Below are 21,358 nucleotides of genomic sequence, written 5' to 3' on the forward strand. Positions count from 1 at the left end.
ATTCATATTCGTTCTAACTCAGTTTTAAATACTCATTTTAAGTACTCGTATCTAATTAAAACCTGCTTAAAGCACCTCTTAAACAGGTAGGGTACTCGCGAATCTTAAACTATCCAAATTCGAACTTATTTAAAATATATTTTTTACTAATAATGAATAGGGTACCCACTACCAAACTTGTTTAATATAACAGTTAATGGGTAACGGGTATCTAAAGATCTCTATTCGTATCCTACTTGTATTTGTTGTGGATAGTAATTTCATTACCCATATTGTTACAGGTACTAATTTCACTATCCATATCCATTACAAACTCAATGATAACTACTTATATCCTCTTTAAATGGATTGAAGCAGAGCGTGTATTCTAAAATACGCGTACCACTTCTATCCCTACCTCTTAAGGTATAAAAAATTGTATTAATTATTTGATTAGTTTCAAATTAATTCATATGTTGAGAATTTGATATTTTGACAAAAATTAATATTAATGCTGCAAAAAATTTTTCAAAATTAATTTGATTGTTTTTTTAGAATTTTTGTGATTGATTTCAATTAAATAATGATTCAATCAAATAAAAAAAATTAAAAAAAACTTTGAAATGGTTGAAGAACGAAAGAATACAATTTGCCATTATTGTGGCCAGAACAATAGGCTCCGTGAGTCGCAAGCGGCGGGCTGTGGGTTGAGCCTGTCTCATTGTGCGTCACCTCCTTGCACGAGCTTCAGCAACTAGCACAGGTCCTGGCTAGAGGTTGTTGGTTTTCAATTTTAATATATATATATATATATATATATATATATATATATATATATATATATATATATATATATATATATATGAAACAACCCGAATTTTTATTTTCAAATATTTTCCAATTAAATTTAATGAACCGACAGCCTGTAAATTTATTTCAATATTTTATTGCAAACACTGTGAGAAACCGAACTGAAAACCGATTGAAAAATTCGAAAACCAAGCGAAAAACCTGCAAACCGAGCAAGAATCGAGCCAAATCATTGAATTAGACCAAACCGGTTCGAATCGAACCGGAATGGTCTAGAAGCGTTGGCCTTTTTTTTTCTTTCTTTTCTTTCTTTTCCTTTTCCTTCCTTTCCTTCTTCTCCAGTCGCGCGATCCCTCCCTCCTCCCTCTCCTTCCGTCTCCGGCCACCAGACTGACGATGGTGGGTGGCGATCGATCCCTCTCTTGCCACCGGTCACGTTGCCATCATCAGTCATGCCGATCAGGCCCTCAGCAACGACGACGCGAGCTCTTCCCCGGCGACGCGACTGCCTCCTCTACACCAATGCGATTCTCCTGTGAGGCTCGACGATATCGGTGATCTTCTATGGCTTAGCTCGATAGGTAATGAATCTTCAACAGTTTTATTAATGATTTGATCACCGGATGGAGATTTGAGAAGAAATTTAGATCTAGTTTTCAATTTGCATTGATTTAGGATTTTTGACAATTGGGTGTTGAATGGTGAAATTGATTTGAGATTTGGGTTCCTTATGCAAAATCGAGTCAGATGGCGTGAACGGCACTTGGTTCTGGGCATCTGCGACTTTCCGGCCACCGTATACGGCGGCGTTCCGGTGACTGGCCGGCGAGACTCGAGCGAGGACTCCGAGAGGCAGAATGATCTCCTCTTCGCGCGGGTCGCGGAAATCAAATCCGATTTTCCATCGGGACATTGTAAGGCTTAGTTGTCCATTTTCGGTATAAAATTGACAACGTGAATTAATTAATTAATTGGATATAAGATTAATTGAATTATTAAAATTGGAGATTTATGCAGTTAAATTGCAATTGTTGAATAAATTTCGTGTTAATTAATTAACGAATTAATTGAGTAATTAAGTGAATTAAATTGAATATTATTAAAAGTAACTACAGTATTGATATTGAAATATGAATTTTAACTAATAATTATATATGTTAATTGCAGGAATTTTAAGAAGTATAACTAGAAGAAAATTATAATTTACGGTATAAGTAATTATATGATATTATGGAAATTTAAAATGAATTAGAGATAGGATTAACAAGTGCCTATGTATGTATGACGGGTGACTACTAAATGATGGTTATGATGGACGGGATTGTTTGATGTGAATTGCCCGATGGATGGGCTGTGTGTTGACATGCGGAAAAATATAAAATTTGGGTAGTACTGATTATAGAGGAAATGTTGTCGAATTTTTCAATAGGAAGTACAATTAAACTGATTATTGTTATTAATATTATATTATCAATCGTATTATTATTATGAATTTATTCGTATTATTATAAAATATTACTTAACAAATACCTAAACGTTTTATTTAAAAGTGATACATTAGAATAGATAAATAAGGAAACCCAATATATATATCTAGAAATATATGTATAATTTAATTAAGTGAATTAAATAACTAATAACCAAAACTAATAAAGGAGTACTTAATATAATCTTTCGAATTAAAATTCTTATTTAGAATTTTATTTTTTTATGTTAAAGGTTTATAAAATTCCGAAATACGAGGAAAAAGGCTGGAAGGATGTTGCTAGAAAAGCAGTTTCCTTAGAGGACAATAAAGAACTGTGAGTAGTGTTAGATAACTAGTATCATCCGCTTGCATTCATGCATTCACGGTTAAATGTTATCATGCATTAATTTGTTAAACTACCATACTGTGCTGCATTATTGTTTGATTAAGAATTGCTTGATTACTTGTGCTGTGTATATATACTGTGCTTTGTTTGTGTGGAATTGGGATGAAATGGGTCACCATGGGTTTGTGAGGACGGTCGGTAAATTATGGATCCTGATTATGATGAAATTCTGAAATTGGACCGTCGGCCGGGTAAATGAGAGATCGGCGCCCCTGTGTGCACCCGATGATATGATATGGATGTTATGGAAAAGAAAAGAGAGAATGTAAAAAGAATGAGAGGACTGGTCATGTGAGGGTTAGACCGGTCGGCCAGATATGGGGAATTGGCTCCCTGGGTGCACATGTCTAAGAGGATGGGCTGTTTGAGAGGACGGCTCGTCGGGGGTTTAGGTGACGCCACTGACTAATTTCCACGTGATATGATTAAATGAATGTGATAATAATTGTGATTGCTGTTGTATTGCCATTTGTGTGACAACCTGCATGATCATATAACTGAACGAGTTACCAAATTAAAATATTTTAGCATTTGTATGATTGTGTGGGGTGAGAGGGTTATCTAACCCTACTCATTGAGTTTGGCGCTCACCCTGCCTACCTATTTTTTTTTTCAGATAATAGAAGAAAGAAAAATCATATGGAGTTGAGACAATAATTATAGAAGATTGTTAATGATAGAAATGGCGATGTAAATGTAAAGGTAGAGTTCTGCAATTGTATTCCAGTTGGGTTGTAAATGAATAATAAAAGTCCATATTAAATATATGAACTGTATTAGTGATACATAACTGAAATAAATTATTGGGCTTGCATCCACAGTTATGAACAGGAAATGACGTTTGCATAATATAGGCTTACTACGGGCTTCGGAGGCCTTAAGCCCACCCAAGTTCTAGTGCAGGTCCGGCCCACGGAAACGGGTCGTGACAAAGTTGGTATCAGAGCATTAAGTTGGGCCTTAGGAATCAATTGCGGAACATAGGAAATTGAATATAAAACTCCTACGTTGGGATCGGCCGTAACCAACAAAGGAGTGACACTAAATAAAAGACGGTCTTGGTGCAGGTGGACGCACTGTGCACTAAGGCAATTACAAAATCATAAATAACATAAATAATAATAATAAATACATAAATAAACGGGGAAAAATAATTATATTAACAGTTAATCAAAGCTTTGAAACGCAGGAGAAATTAGAAGGAAGTGCAGTGGCCTGATCAACCAGTGTACTCTTTCTAATGGAAACTGTGTCCTTAGCTTAAAATTTAAATTTTCTTCTATGGAATAAATAATTCAATAATGTAATTATGTAAGAAAATAAGTGATATATGATTAATAGGTTGAAGTTAAATGATAAAAGCATGCTAGTGTATTTATGTTGAGAATGAGTTGTTAGTGTTAATTAATAAGAGAACTAGATGATTCGGATTCAAGGACATTAGGATGTATGTAATTAGAGTATTGATTTGAACATATCTATTTGATGAAGTTTATGTGATATTGGTTGGTCGAATTTATTATGGCTATTGAGGTAAACATTTTTCTGGATGGAATATATACATTGGTGTCATTACAGAAATAATATTTATAAGGTGTAAATACTAAATGAATTGGTGTGATTTGCAATAGTAATTGATGATGAGTAATTTTTGTTGTACAAAATAATGTTGGTGGAATTATTTTATGAAGTGATTTTTAATTATGAGAAGTGATTTTTAATTGTGAGAAGTAATTTCTGCTTGATGGAATGAAGTGTTATTGTGGTGTTCATCAGCTATTTCTTTTTAAGTGTATGAATACAGGGAATAATATAAATTATTGTGGTTATAAGAAAAGTACATTGTGATTCTTAGTAAGAGATAAATTGCTTTATATAAATGATGATGGAGATTGTGTGGATTGTGGCACCTTATGGTTTAATAAGACGTGATTATGAGTTAAATGCAACGAGATTTAGCCTTTTTATGTATAAATAAGGACTATTGTTTAATGAGAGATTCTATGAACTGAGCAAAAGTAAATGACTTATATTAAGAAATTAAGATAATTATGTTATATAAATAGTAAACCATGATAGTTAAGTGAATTGATGAATGATATGGGACATTAAGGGATAATTGTCCTATTATTGACTTGATGTTATACCAATGAATTAGATAAGTAAGAATGGAGCTAGTTCTGTTCTTGTATGGATATTAAGAAAAGAATTCATTACGGAAATATGAGGAGTATAGATTAGTATGGTTTAAATGAGGGTAATTAGTATTTAGAGTTTTGATAAATTAGGAATCACTATTATTAAGAGTGATTAGAATAGAGTAATGATGTATCAGGGGATTTAAGATAAAAATTTGTATACTGTGAGATTTCATGATTATGGAAAAAAAAAAATTGTGGTTCATGTTGATTTCACTAAGCTTGTATGGAAATAAATTCTAAGCAAAAATAATTTAGAGTCTATGAGTCATCATTACTAAGATAGAAAGATTTGCCGATAGTAATGACAATATTTGCGAGTTGTAGAAGCTTTATGAGGCTATATGAGGTATCTACAAAAGAAAAAGGACCTAATCCTAAGGACATTCAGGGATATAAAGGGGTGTGTGGTAGAAAAATGATAAGTTGGGTAATTAAATTGAATCGTCAACAGAATTATAAAGGTAGTGTATACAATTAAGGGATAATTAGTATGATCCAGGAACTAATACAGTGAGAGTTTAATATGTAGTAAGTGTATTAGACAGGGTAAAATTAAGATCCTAATACATGTAGGGCGTTTAATAAGTTAGACTAAGTTTAAGGATCTCGTATAATAAAATAAGAGTAAAAGATAATAAAGTAACTTGACGGTTTTGAAATTGAAATGCTATTAGACATTAGTTATATATATATATATATATATATAGTTTGAATATAATTTGAATCTAAAGAATAGAGTAAACTGAATAATTTATGGCAAATAAAATGATTTTAGTTTGGTGATCGATATGATGGGATTGTTTGTATACAAATGAAAATCTGTGAATTATAGTATTCACCTTAAGCATATCTAATTAATAAGTATGTGTAGGAGATTAGTTCTTATTGAGCAATTTTTGGTTGAATTTGATACGGAAACAACTGATCTTTTCATTTGTTAAAAAAAAAAAAAAAAAAAAAAAAAGAAAAACCTATTCCAAATTTCTTAGTAATTGGTAGCAATTATGATTGAATGAATATAATTGTGTTATAAATGGCAGTTTACGATATATCTTGTGGTTTAAGGGAATACTTCATGTAACGTCCCATTTTTCTATTGAATCGAGTCGTTGCTTAGAGTCGAGTCGGGCTGATCCAAAACCCGGTTTGATCCATTAGAGTCTAGAGTGGGCTAGAATGCGATGTAATTGAAATAAGGAAAAGAAGTGGACTTACTTGAAGGAAACAAAAAGATCAAAGTATAAGGATTAGGACTTACTTGCACTAAAAGATAAAGCTTAGGTATTAAGTTGTAACATAGTGACACTTGAGGGACCATTTGGTAATTTTACACACAAAATCATGATATTTTTGGAGTATTCCCGAGACTTCCATTCCACTTTTCCATGTTTCATCTTTATCTTCTTCATCTCCTTCATCATCTTCATCTCCTTCATCTACTTCCTTTATCTTACTTTCCCTTGCTTTCTCCATCAATTGTCATGAGATTCAAGCACTAATTCAACTTCTATTCTACCCAAGTAAGTAAACCTTCTTGAATTTCATACTTGAATCATTTGGTGATATTGTTAGAGTATTCATAAGAATTCTTATGTATAGGAGAGGTGAGCTCAAGGTAGAAGGAAGCTAAGAAGAAGATTCCAAGCTTGTTAAGTGAAGGTGTGCTATCTCTTTTAGTTTAATTCATTTCCTTGCATGATAAATTGTGTGGTGTGTTGATAATGAGAAGATATGTTGCTTAATATTGAGTAAGAAGACTGAAAATGGTGAAAAAGCATGAGATGAAATGAATAAATGAAGTAGATATTGAGTTTTTACTGAAACAAGTTTTGCTGGAAAAGTAACCAGTAACTTCACCATGATTTTGACCCTAGTTAATGATGGAATTAGGAAGTGGCATATAATAGTTATTTGTTCCTCTATCTGTTAGCTTTACATGGGTTTTTGAATCACCCAAATCGGAGTTGTAAATTGAGAGATATGACCAAAATAGTACAGACTGCGCAGGCTGGAAAACACGACGTGCGCTCGCGAATTTCATTGCGCGCTCGCGAATTTGGCCTGTGAACTCTCTGCCTCTCATTTTGCACTTCTCGCACTCGCGACTTTCATTTCGCGCTCGCGAATTTGGCCTGTAAACTCTGTGACCCTCATATTTGCTTCTCGCCTCGTGACTTTGCATGGCGCGCTCGCGACTTGTGTTCTGATACTCTTTTGGACATCATTTTCTATGCAATTGTATTCCTTTGCTCAATTTGTATGCCTCCAATCATTTGAAAATAAAAAGACAACATTAGAACATGTATCAAAACAACATGCAAGCATGCAAATGATGTGAAATGAGGTAAACACTATGGTGTATGAAGTTATGAATTCTATGCAATTGTATTCCTTTGCTCAACTTGTATGCATTCAATCATTTTAAAACAAAAAGACAACATGAACACATGAATGCAAGCATGCAAATGGTGCGAAACTAACATGACACAAGTTGCCCGCTTGGCGAGGCTATCAGTATACAGGTAAGCAGTAAATTTTATGAAATGATGAAGCAGTTAATTTTATGACACAAGCATGTGAAAATAACATGACACAAGCATGCAAATTATGACACAGTTACTATGCTTTTGTTTTATCTATTGTCATTCCATTAATATGCTCCATTGAGGTTAGGTAGAAACCACGTAGATAAGGCTATGTCGCGACATAGAATAGCAGATCTGCGCCCCATACAGTTTGGTACTCCGGCTACAGGCTGTTGAGTGGATATGATTATATAGGCCATAGTAGCCAAGCATATAGTTTCATCCAGTTTCATACAGTTTTTCTTATCACTTCGGTTTCACTATAACCTTATGGAGCCATACATATATCTTGACATAACATTGCATGAATCATACAGTATACTAAACAGCAAGAAAGATCATCAAGGCAAAATGAAAGTATCATGATATGTGTGCTTACATTCCATATGTGAGTACATGTTTATTTCCACATATGTATGTGCTTATATGTTTCTTTATTCATTGTGATATTCACTGAGTTTAATCAAAGTTGCAGAATTCATACAGCATAAAGAACATCAGGTAAGATCATGAAAGTATAATGCTATATATGCTTACAAGTTTATTTATTGAATCTTTAAGGAGCCATAGAGTCATGAGATGTTATTAATCATAACTTATATGATGTGACTAAAAGTGCATAAGTCATACAGCATAATGAATAGCAAGTAAGACAATGAAAATATACTGTTATGTATTCTTACATGTTTATTGATTTCATTCATACAACATAATGAACAGCAGGTAAGATCATGATATGTGTGATTAAAGGTTCATGTAAAGGAGTTATGAGATAATTAGAACTAAATTATTTATGTTATGAATTAGAAGTTTATTCTTTGCTATAAAGATACATTTATGTTGAAATTTACTGAATCTATGATTTTCAATGCTTTTATGCAATTTGGAGTTTAAGTTAGTTGTCATCGCACTTTGTTAAGTATGTGAATTATGAGCACCACTGAGTTTTATACTCAGCGCGTCGATTTTTATCACGCGTAGGTTGAAGATCGTGATTGTTACTTGAAGACTTGAAGAGTACTATCAAAGCAGAAGTGATTAATTTGGGAGTAGTAGATTGAGAGTTATATAATTAAGAATTATGGCATGTATTACGATTTATGGCATGTATAATTATTACATTTGTTAGAGCTTATGTGATTGGAAATATAATTGAAGCATGTAATTATTGTGGTGTAAGTATTTGGAGGAAATGATTGAAATATTTTACTATAGTTGGTATGATTAGGTCCTGAAGACTTGATATAGATCATGAATGCAATTAACTGCTGGATATTAAATGCTATGAAAAGATATATAAAGTGTTATTGTGTTCTGATGATTATTTGGAGATGTTAGAAGTTTAAAGTTTAATTGGGAGTGTTTTGTATTCATGTTTAGCATACAGGATGATATCAGCATGACAAGACATAAGTTCAACCAGATTGTAGCGTCTCGGCTCGGTTCATTCGGGTTAACGGGTGGACCGGGAAGGGATGTTACACTTCATTAGTTAAATCCATTCGAAAACTGGTACATTGTAACTCTGATGTGGAAGGATTCAATGAGGTATTAACCTTGTTTGGAGTACAGGATATAGAGAGAACATAACAATTAAGGTTGAGGATATTCCTAGATCGTATTAGGAATAAATTTTACAAATTTTGGAGGTGACAGACTTGGAGAGAAGGAATAACTCAATGATATTATTATCTGAATATTCATAGGCATTCATGAGATTAAGAATAAACATAAAACAAAGGACATAGTTTAATCAGAGTTGGATTATAGGTTTAATATCTTTAATCTCATACTTAGCTAGAGCAAAAGGCACTACTTGTTTAGGATTTCTGGATACGTAGACCTAGGTAAATTGGATATAAATTACGGTTTGGAGAATTTTACATCTTGATTAAGCTTGTAAAAAAAAAAAAAAAAAAAAAAAAAAAGAAAGAATGTGGACTGGATTTCATTATGGAATGGAGTATAATAGAACTGTGTTTGCGAATTTTAGAAGATAAATTAAGAATTAACCGACATGGCAATAGTTAACATGGCTAGTTACATAAGTTCTGGTCATAATTAATTAAGAAATGGTATGGTATGACAAACTGGAAAGAGGAATAGAGAAGTTAATAACTAAAAGAGGGACTTGATTGTGAATTTAAAATTCTCTATATAGTTGAGGTACTATTTGCTTTTATGGGATTCTCATTAGTAGGATTTGAAAAGAGATTGTATATCTATCTTACATTGGGAAATGGTTAAGTTGTTAAATAGGTGATGTGCTTGGGATAGAAGCCAGGATCTCCTATCAGTTGATAGCAATTAGCTAGAGAAATGTCATGATTTTGTTTGAAATAAGTTTGTATTAGTGGCAAGAATTTGTTCTCTCTAATTGGGTCATAAACTTCTTCCATGATTATTGGAGCAATGATATTAATATTTGGAATTGATGGAAAATGGATGAATCAGCATGTAGGTTTTGAATTTTAAAATAAGGATTCTAAATTGGGATAGTAGTAAATTTGAATATGTGGATTCTTGTATCAGAAGATTTAATACTTGGTTTGTGTATGATCGTCTTATTGAGTGATGAACATTGCCTATAATAGCTAGTGAGAGATAAATGAGGCAATACATCAATGTAGGTTACATGATATATAACTAATGAGATTAATAATTCTTACTTGAGCAGAGGTTATAAGGGACTTAAATTCTTACGTGTAAAGGTGAATATTAGTGTCGAATCTGTGCCTTGGGTTATGAATATTTGACTTGAGTTGACAACTTGTGGATATAGTACAACTCAAATTTAAATTAACTTTGGTGATAAGGTAAATATCTAAACTTTGGGGATGAGTTCAGCTCATAATCATCCTACCCTCTCTATAAATTAGATTTTCTTCCCGTGCCTGTTTATTGGGTTGTCTTAATTAATAAATCTAATAAAAATTAGTTTCACCACTCTGACTAACGAACTCAAAAATATTTACCTCATCGTCTTGATTCACCCTTCTAGCTGCTCAGACGAACAAGTATCCTCCTAAATGTGAATGCAATAACTTTTAGCAGTTGCAGCATTATGTGAGAAGCACAACTACCATTGTCGTAAACAACTATTGCATCCTAGTTTCTTGATACTTTCAAAATTCGAGGACGAATTTTTTTTAAGGGGGGAAGACTGAAACAACCCGAATTTTTATTTTCAAATATTTTCCAATTAAATTTAATGAACTGACAACCTGTAAATTTATTTTAATATTTTAATGCAAACACTGTGAGAAACCGAACTGAAAACCGATTGAAAAATCCGAAAACCAAGCGAAAAACCTGCAAACCGAGCAAGAATCGAGCCAAATCATTGAATTAGACCAAACCGGTTCGAATCGAACCGAAATGGTCTAGAAGCGTTGGCCTTTTTTTTTCTTTCTTTTCTTTCTTTTTCTTTTCCTTCCTTTCCTTCTTCTCCAGGCGCGCGATCCCTCCCTCCTCCCTCTCCTTCTGTCTCCGGCCACCAGACTGACGATGGTGGGTGGCGATCGATCCCTCTCTTGCCACCGGTCACGTTGCCATCATCAGTCATGCCGATCAGGCCCTCAGCAGCGACGACGCGAGCTCTTCCCCGGCGACACGACTGCCTCCTCTGTACCAATGCGATTCTCCGGTGAGGCTCGACGATATCGGTGATCTTCTATGGCTTAGCTCGATAGGTAATGAATCTTCAACAGTTTTATTAATGATTTGATCATCGGATGGAGATTTGAGAAGAAATTTAGATCTAGTTTTCAATTTGCATTGATTTAGGATTTTTGACAATTGGGTGTTGAATGGTGAAATTGATTTGAGATTTGGGTTCCTTATGCAAAATCGAGTCAGATGGCGTGAACGACACTTGGTTCTGGGCATCTGCGACTTTCCGGCCACCGTATACGGCGGCATTCCGGTGACCGGCCGGCGAGACTCGAGCGAGGACTCCGAGAGGCAGAATGATCTCCTCTTCGCGCGGGTCGCGGAAATCAAATCCGATTTTCCATCGGGACATTGTAAGGCTTAGTTGTCCATTTTCGGTATAAAATTGACAACGTGAATTAATTAATTAATTGGATATAAGATTAATTGAATTATTAAAATTGGAGATTTATGCAGTTAAATTGCAATTGTTGAATAAATTTCGTGTTAATTAATTAACGAATTAATTGAGTAATTAAGTGAATTAAATTGAATATTATTAAAAGTAACTACAGTATTGATATTGAAATATGAATTTTAACTAATAATTATATATGTTAATTGCAGGAATTTTAAGAAGTATAACTAGAAGAAAATTATAATTTACGGTATAAGTAATTATATGATATTATGGAAATTTAAAATGAATTAGAGATAGGATTAACAAGTGCCTATGTATGTATGACGGGTGACTACTAAATGATGGTTATGATGGACGGGATTGTTTGATGTGAATTGCCCGATGGATGGGCTGTGTGTTGACATGCGGAAAAATATAAAATTTGGGTAGTACTGATTATAGAGGAAATGTTGTCGAATTTTTCAATAGGAAGTACGATTAAACTGATTATTGTTATTAATATTATATTATCAATCGTATTATTATTATGAATTTATTCGTATTATTATAAAATATTACTTAACAAATACCTAAACGTTTTATTTAAAAGTGATACATTAGAATAGATAAATAAGGAAACCCAATATATATATCTAGAAATATATGTATAATTTAATTAAGTGAATTAAATAACTAATAACCAAAACTAATAAAGGAGTATTTAATATAATCTTTCGAATTAAAATTCTTACTTAGAATTTTATTTTTTTATGTTAAAGGTTTATAAAATTCCGAAATACGAGGAAAAAGGCTGGAAGGATGTTGCTAGAAAAGCAGTTCCCTTAGAGGACAATAAAGAACTGTGAGTAGTGTTAGATAACTAGTATCATCCGCTTGCATTCATGCATTCACGGTTAAATGTTATCATGCATTAATTTGTTAAACTGCCATACTGTGCTGCATTATTGTTTGATTAAGAATTGCTTGATTACTTGTGCTGTGTATATATACTGTGCTTTGTTTGTGTGGAATTGGGATGAAGTGGGTTACCATGGGTTTGTGAGGACGGTCGGTAAATTATGGATCCTGATTATGATGAAATTCTGAAATTGGACCGTCGGCCGGGTAAATGAGAGATCGGCGCCCCCGTGTGCACCCGATGATATGATATGGATGTTATGGAAAAGAAAAGAGAGAATGTAAAAAGAATGAGAGGACTGGTCATGTGAGGGTTAGACCGGTCGGCTAGATATGGGGGATTGGCTCCCTGGGTGCACATGTCTGAGAGGATGGGCTGTTTGAGAGGACGGCTCGTCGGGGGTTTAGGTGACGCCACTGACTAATTTCCACGTGATATGATTAAATGAATGTGATAATAATTGTGATTGCTGTTGTATTGCCATTTGTGTGACAACCTGCATGATCATATAACTGAACGAGTTACCAAATTAAAATATTTTAGCATTTGTGTGATTGTGTGGGGTGAGAAGGTTATCTAACCCTACTCATTGAGTTTGGCGCTCACCCCTGCCTACCTATTTTTTTTTCAGGTAATAGAAGAAAGAAAAATCCTATGGAGTTGAGACAATAATTATAGAAGATTGTTAATGATAGAAATGCCGATGTAAATGTAAAGGTAGAGTTCTGCAATTGTATTCCAGTTGGGTTGTAAATGAATAATTAAAGTCCATATTAAATATATGAACTGTATTAGTGATACATAACTGAAATAAATTATTGGGCTTGCATCCACAGTTATGAATAGGAAATGACGTTTGCATAATATAGGCTTACTAAGGGTTTCGGGGGCCTTAAGCCCACCCAGGTCCTAGTGCCGGTCCGGCCCACGGAAACGGGTCGTGACAATATATATATATATATATATATATATATATATATATATATATATATATATATATATATATATATTTATTTATTTATTTATTTATTTATTTAAACATGCGATTTTTCGACGAGAGGTCACTATTTAAAGGACAAGAAGCCTGTGGTCTTCCGATCACATCGCGATATATATATAAACAATCCATAAAAAACTATAAATAATAAATAATATTTTTTTTAAAGGCAATAAATAATATTTTTAAATACAGAGGACATTTCCTTAAAAGCGCGCCCTTGATAAAAAATTTAATAACCAACTCTTGTTATCTATTTAACATTTTCAATCAATATCCTCACAATCGTTCTTCTAAATTAAGAAGATGCAATACTGTTTAAAAGACTTTGGAATCAAAATACTGTTTAGATTAATGCAATATAACGTTTTAAAGAGTTTAACTAGAGATCAAGGAATTAAATATTAAATACAATTCTGTTGTTTCAAAGAATACTTGAAAATAATGTAATAAGAAGAAAATCATTAGTAATTTTTAAACATAAAATTGTATTTATTGACTTATTTTTTTATTTTAGTTGGTAAACAGAAAACTTAGATACAAATTGAACAACTACAAAATATATCGACCTTAATTTTTAAGAATAGTCTTCAACAGAATGCAGGGAATAGTTTTAATTTCATATGCTTTGGCTCATCTTCCTCGTAATCAGACATGGAATCACTTTCCATCACCTGACCACCCAGAAAATATGAACTTGTTGCTTGAATTCTACTCTCATCTTCAGCGCACACCAGGTGAACCCCACAACTCTTCACCTTCATTTTCACATTTACTTCTTTCCTACTAGCAAATTTTTCTGCTTTGAATTCAAATGAGGCTTCATTGACTCTATAACAGTTCTGTAGGAGCCAGATACTTAGATTGCGAGTCGTTCGGTGGTTGAACCAAAGATACACATAATCTGATTCAAAGAGAGGCCCGTGATGAGATCTTATATGTGTGATGTCATACTCTCGGTATCCATTTGTGGTTTTGAAACAACATTTACATGTAACCATGAGATCAAAATCATAATATTCCTCGCTGTTGATAGTAGGAGTCTCATACTCCACAACAATGCAAAAAGCAAAATCTAGAAATGTAGAAATAAACCAAGATGGAAGTAGCATATCAGCATTTAGTGAAGACCCTTGGCTTTGAAAGCTGAACCACTCTGGAATTTCACTTCCAGATAAAGTGAGATCAAAACGAAGCAAATGGGTTATAATATCCTGACTCCTTCTGACATTATTCCTCTGCTTGATAACAGGAAAAAAGAAAGACAAATTAGATATTTACATATATGATTTACTTGGATTCGGGAAATGAAAAAGGACATATGAAGAGGCTCAAATGCTTACCGACCAAATAGCTAATTCTTTAATTCTCAACTCTGCATCTCCCATGATATTGCCACGTGCATTTTGATCCAAATTGAAGCAGTTCATAAAATCAAATTTGAAACAACATGGTTCAGGCTTTATGGGTAAAATGCATGAAGTTGATACTGCAGTTTTCAGCAACATACAGTTTTTTACTTCAAGTACTTGTAATTGGCTTGGAAGCTCTGGCAGACCTTTGAGTTTATTGCAGTCGTTTAGATACAACACTTTAAACGATGATAAACAGACTATGTCACTGGGGATTTCTACAAGTGCAGTGCCGTCTAGACGAAGTTCTCTTAAAGAGCACAAACCATGTAAATCAGGCAGTTTGCCAAGCTTTGAACAGTCGCTGAGATTAAGAATTGTAAGGGATTTCAATTGACAAATGCTGCTCGATAGACTCTTGAGCCTTTTACACCCTTGCATATGTAACTGATAAAGAGAAGAGAGACGCGAAATTGTTGATGACAAATCTTCTATCATAGTATAACTTAAATCTAACCGTGTTATATTATTTCCTATATTCTCTGGGAACTTACTAAGACTTGAACAACCCTCAAGACTAAGTTCCTGAATAGAATTCAAACAATCACTACTTGGAAGACTTCTAAGGTTTTTGCAGTTCCGTAAGTCTATGGTTTCAAGATTGCAGACAAGTCCATTCTCTTGGAACCACTCTTCTAACCCACATTCCCCTAATAATAAGATCTTTAGTCCTCTTGGAACATCTACAAGCATCTGCAAATTTGAGCACCCTTTAAGATAAAGAATCGTAAGAGAGCCCAACTGAGCAAGTCTTGGAAGACTCCTCAGCTTCTCACAACCTCTCAGATCAAGAACAAAAAGGTTGTGCAGACACTGAATGGATAAGGGAATTTGGCTCAAGGTTTTACAATTTGAAAGACGAATCCTCTCTAGGTTTGGAGCCCAAGAGAGATCCGGGAGTGTTTCCAAGTACTCGCATTCAGAAAGATCAAGATATTTTAACCGTTGAGGACACTGCACATTAAACCAATTTCTTTTTAAATGTCAATTGTTAAAAGAAAAAAAAAACTCATACACAATATTTTGTATTAATATAGAATAAATATATCATTTAACTATTAACCTCTAATAGTGTATAGTATACTTAAATCATACCTTATTTCCATTCCATAGTTGCTTGACCTTGCTCCCTTTCATGTTAAGTTCAACAACATTTTTCATGAAAAAATTTGATGGCAAAGATTTGTAAGGGTAGTCTTCCCAATGGAATAAACTTATCTTATTAGGGAGAAACTGAAGCTCTTTGGTCTGACCAAATTCAAATATAGAATCTGTATTTGTGTCCTTTGCGCGAGGGCAAGACCTATAAAATTTTAGCAGTCTTAAATTAGGAACCCGTGAGAAGATTGCAGGATGCAAGTGCACTTTCCCAATTTTTGAGATGTCCAAGAATATGCCTTCAACGGTTTCCTTCATCTAATAAACAAGAGCAAATAGTGAAAAGCAGTAAGCATATAATATTATCAAAAGCTTATACACGTCTAAAAACCTTAATGACAACCATGACCGACTCGTATAGATACAATAACAAACCAAACTCCAATCTTATATTGGCCTCTGATTGCTTTGTGTTAAGAAAAATCATGGAATAAAAGCAGTACAGTGATAATATACCTAACAGAAATAAGGAGTACTGCATAATTTGTTTTAAAGAATAAGAAAATGACATCCTTAGCATATGTCCATTCATAAATTTCATGTATGAAAGAGAAGAAATATCATATCTTACCGTCTCAGTTATCAAAGTGTCGTAAATTCTTGTGGCATTCCATAATCGGCTACCCATGCGTCGAGCAATATCCTGACCCATTTCTCGTATCAAATCATGCATCTCTAAGTTGTTTTCAATGACAACTACGAGACACTTATCCATTAGTCGATTTATTCCCATACTTGCAGCAAGACCACATCCATTTAGTATATTTGCTACCCAATCTTTACGTTGTCCTTCAAAGAAACAAGCAATATCAAGAAATATATCCTTCTCACTTGGTTCTAGCGTATCGTAACTTATTTGTAAGACTTTCTGAATCTTAGAATCAGGGGTTTGTTTTAGTTTATCCAATACATTTTCCCATTCCTCTATACGCCTTTTGCATAGATGGGAACCCAAAACTTTAAGAGCTAATGGAACGCCATTAGCATAATTTACTGCTCTTTCTGACAACTCTACAAAATCTTTTGGAGGATGCTTTTTTTTAAAGGCTTTCATACTCAATAATTGAAGAGCATTAGAATATTTTAATCCCTTAACCTCATACATTTCATCAACATCGTTAAGTACTTCTTTGTCCCTGCTAGTTACAATGACTCTACTACCAGGACCAAACCAATCATGATTTCCAGCTAAAGCCTCTAATTGGTCTGAATCATTGACATCATCGAGAACAATGAAAACTTTCTTTCGTCTAAGCATATCCAGAATAAAAGTTGGTATAACATGATACATATCCATGCTCAAATTTTCATTTTGTAGAAGTTTGGAAAAGAGACATTTTCGCAATGGAACTAATCCATCTTTCTCTGATTTTTCCCTAACATTGCTCTCAAAGCAGAAATTATCAAATTGATCAGATATTCGACTAAGAAGAACTTCAGCAATGGTCGTCTTTCCTATACCTCCCATTCCCCAAATTCCAATAAAACGAACATCTTTTGAGCCAATACTTAACAATGACAAAAGTTTGTTAATGTGTGAATCAATCGCAGATAAGTCAGTGCAAGCACTGAAGTATGCAGGGTATCAATCGCAGATAGGTTCTCCTTGAATTTTTCTTTAACTTTTAGAAATTCCTCCCCAAATTTTCCAATTTGATTTCTAACGTCAGATGGGTCTACATGATAGAAAACTGGTAAAACCATTCGTTCCATTGAATCCATACACTCCATTATCTTGGCCAGTTCATCCAAACACCAACGAGAGGAGGCATAATTTTTGGAGAAAATGATAACTGACATCTTTGATTCTTCAATAGCTTTCAAAAGCGACCAAGATATCTCTTCTCCTCTCTCAAGACCAGCATCATCCATAAATGTAGTGATATGCTTTTGTTTTAAAGCAGCATAAAGATGGCTAGTAAAATTTTTGCGGGTATCAATGCCTCTAAAACTAAGGAATACATCATAGTTTGTTTTAGGGGGAACGGTGGAAGACAAAATCAAAGACATTATGAGTTTTTGACAGTTATGTTGCCCTGTTTGTTCGCTAGAAGAAAGAAGTAAGGATAAAAAGATGACTCTGAAACTTGAAGAATTGCTGGAAGATCTAGGAAGAAGAAAATTTAATTATTAATTTGTACCGAGCAAATTATTAATTTGTACCGAGCAAGTCTAAAAAACGAACGATATAAGAGTTGAGCAATTAGTTAAAACTGAATAACATTCATATTCGATTGAATAAAGTAATCTTAGTTAAAAAAATTATTAAAAATTGTTATTGATAAGGTTAGTTCAGTTGTTGTTATCTATATCACTGTAATTCTGTTAGTATAGCTGTCTATCTTAGCTGTATAGTTATCTACAGAGTGTGAAATACTGTATATAAAAACCTTTTCTATTAATGAGAAATCAAGTCTTAGCTGTATAGTTATCTTCTCCTAATCGTTTATGGTATTAGAGCCATATTAGGTTTAACAACCATGAGTACATCAAGTATCGAAGAAAGTTCTACCACTCCTTATGCATGAAGTGTAATAAAAAAACTCCTCATACAAAGAATAAAAAAGCACAATTGTAATTTGTAATAAAAAAACTCCTTATACAGAGCATAAAACATGTTTTATAAGCTATCGCTTGCTCCATTTGATGGCTATTCATAGTCATTGTTCGACTCTATAATCTTCCCAGAAGTTTGATTTAATTATATTCAAATTTCTTCTTTTTATTAGAAAGGAGATCGATCTACAATTTTTTTTACATAACTGTTTAAATAACAAAATACTATAAACAAAATCATTATAATAAATGATAAAAATAACTTAGAAAGTGTCAAACTAACTCAAAACAAAATCTCGAGATACAAAAAAAAAAAATTCTAATATTTGGATAACAATAACTCAGATCTGTATCAAAAAACGCAAATATAAAGATTATTCAAAAAAAAAAAACAATAGAAGAAAAAGAAAAAGGGTAACCAACATGAGAGCTCACTGATGAACGTCCGTGAAAGAAGAAAAGAGGACTATTAGGTTCATGAGAGAGAAAGAGAGAGAATTATGTAAAGAGTTTTCTAAAATATATTTTCCCTTCTTGAAAATAGAAGTCATTTTACTTACAAATGACTTAATTTTCTTTTGACTAGAATAATATTTTATGTTAAACTGATTTCATGAACAATCTTAATACTGAAAAATCTAAAAAATATTTTTTAAACAGATTATTTTTAGAAAGAAATGGAGCCTAAAAATAATTATTAGCTTAATTATTCTCAGTTGATCAATGATAAAAAAAGAAAAAGAACACAAAAAATCATTACAGATTTGATGTGAAATATATGGTGTCTAAACTTTGTCGATTGTTATTTTAGTGTGAAATTTTTATAAATTTGTATAATTTTAATTTCTCATTTTTTTAGTTATTTTCTCTCTTTTTTTTAATTTAAATTTAAAAAAGTAGTTAAAAAGAAAAAAGACATTTGAATCTCAGTAAGGAGAAGGTTATTTGATAACTTTTACAGCACAGCTTTTCAACCTAAGCTATACACAAATGTTTTTCTTTAAAAATCTCTAGCCTACAACAGATTACACGAATCTATATAGACAAAGAAAAATACAATTATAAGCACAAGAAGAATAGAAAATAGATTTGAAAATAGAAAGTAAAATCAGAACCGTTCTTCAAAAGAGTTATTACAGAACTCTTAAGAATATTTCTAGAAGAATGGAGAAGAAAAGAAGCAAAGAGGGTTGAAGAGAGAGATTTGAATAATTTGAACCTCTAAAAAATGATCTCTTATTTTTGCCTAAAATTTTTTATAGAGAGAGAGAGAGAGAGAGAGAGAGAGACGTTTTTATACAAAAAGGGAATGATATTTCTATTATCAAATAACGTTGGGCTTTACTTTAAAGAGCAACGAGTATTTCTAACATGTTAAGCTAAAAAGGCAGTACATGAGATATATTTAAAAGTTGCTAGACTACCTTTTCACAGATACATACACAAAACTTGGAGATGGAGAGATTGTTTTAGGAAATTGTGTTGCTTTTCATCAGAAAATGTCAATTCTCTCAGAAACATGACTACTTTTGCAAAAAATACATTTAATAGTCTCCAAAGTGTTTTTTCAAAAACCTTTTTCGCGTGGATTAACGTGATGAGCAATGATTAAAACTTTCTCTCTCTAAGATATTTAATTAAAATATTTCAAAAATGATTTTGAAGAAGATGAAAAATTATTTTGTGCTTATAATAATATTATCTCTCTATTCTACAATATTTCTAGACTCATAAATGTATTAGCCAATAAAAATCTTCATTTATCTTCATGATCTTCAATAAAAATCTTTGAGTTGTAGGAGTTTGAATTCTTCAATAATTTCATCATTAAAATTCTGCATAAAATCAATTTATCATACACAAAATATTAAATTTATTTGGTTTATTTAGTGATCACAATCTTGAGCCAACAGTACTGTGTGGCTAATAAATTTATAAGTTTAAAAACATTCCTCATTAGGTATTTGAATGACAATTTTTCAATTAATCGCATTTGGCTAAATTATTTTCCAGAAATTAAATAAATAATTTTATTCATATAATATTAACAAATATTAATATCTATCCAATTCATCTCTCTTTATTCATTTTTTTTATACTTTTTATTGAGTTATAATTCGTATTTCTTAAAAAAGTATATATATATTTTTAATTCTCTTTTTATCCCGAAACAAAATAAAAAATAATGAAAAAAATTAGACAAAAGCGCAATAGTCTAGATAAATGAATAAAGTGCATAAATAGGGTAAATTAAATAATTTATTTTGATTTTCAATCAGAAATTTTGGCAAAATGCATTGAATTGAGAAGGAAATATTAATTTAAACACTTGATTGGTAAAAAAAAAAAAAAGTTGATAGAAAAATGTATAAAATTCAAATGCTAAATTTAAATTATCCAAATATAAATAGGTTTTGAATATGTACGTTAGTTAAATAGTTTTTCAACTTATTTTGTCTTTATCATATAAGTTAATTGAGTAGATTTTTCACATTAAGGGGATGTATTGAATTAAGAGTCTGTTAGATTTTAAGATTTTAAAATTCTAATGTTATTCGATCTAGATGTTTTTTTTTTGAGTCTATTAAAATTTATGGTATTCAATTCAGACTCTTATAAAATTCATAAAAGTCTGATGATTTTCAACTATAACTTTTTGAAAATTTATATAAATTTGATGGTATTAAAAAATTGCTGCTTTTGAAGGATCTTATAAAATTGTTGATTCCATTAGATTTTAGAGTGGTAAGTATGAATAAAAGAGTTATTTCCAAATCCACCATCCAACCCAAAGATTTCAAAAATTTTTTAAAATC

General features: G+C 32.3%; 1 protein-coding gene, 1 long non-coding RNA gene and 1 pseudogene across 6 annotated transcripts; 1 reads left to right on the forward strand and 2 right to left on the reverse strand.

Moving 5' to 3' along the window:
- Window positions 1-953: 953 nt before the first annotated feature.
- Window positions 954-13,283, forward strand: LOC119371451 (uncharacterized). Of its 5 annotated transcripts, XR_016322654.1 has the most exons (7): window positions 954-1,370; window positions 1,537-1,703; window positions 2,509-2,591; window positions 3,280-6,523; window positions 8,431-11,474; window positions 12,280-12,362; window positions 13,051-13,283. It is a non-coding gene; the product is annotated as an uncharacterized LOC119371451 (long non-coding RNA). The 5 variants fall into 5 exon arrangements; XR_016322653.1 differs by lacking the exon at window positions 3,280-6,523 and having other exon boundaries at window positions 955-1,370; XR_016322650.1 differs by having other exon boundaries at window positions 958-1,370; window positions 3,280-11,474.
- A 723-nt stretch (window positions 13,284-14,006) lies between these two features.
- LOC149493880 (disease resistance-like protein DSC1) lies at window positions 14,007-18,027 on the reverse strand. Its single transcript, XM_089726380.1, has 4 exons — window positions 16,558-18,027; window positions 15,924-16,244; window positions 14,760-15,782; window positions 14,007-14,654 (listed from the first exon to the last, which is right to left on the reverse strand). The coding sequence occupies exons 1-4, from the start codon at window positions 17,452-17,454 to the stop codon at window positions 14,007-14,009; spliced, it is 2,889 nt and encodes a 962-aa protein (XP_089582506.1). The 5' UTR covers window positions 17,455-18,027.
- On the reverse strand, window positions 17,496-17,996 carry LOC149493881 (disease resistance protein RPV1 pseudogene; annotated as a pseudogene).
- Window positions 18,028-21,358: the final 3,331 nt, after the last annotated feature.

The sequence above is a fragment of the Jatropha curcas genome, chromosome 9 (assembly GCF_041381405.1).
Source record: "Jatropha curcas cultivar XTBG-Jc1 chromosome 9, XTBG_Jcur_1.0, whole genome shotgun sequence".
Classification (NCBI taxonomy): domain Eukaryota; kingdom Viridiplantae; phylum Streptophyta; class Magnoliopsida; order Malpighiales; family Euphorbiaceae; genus Jatropha; species Jatropha curcas.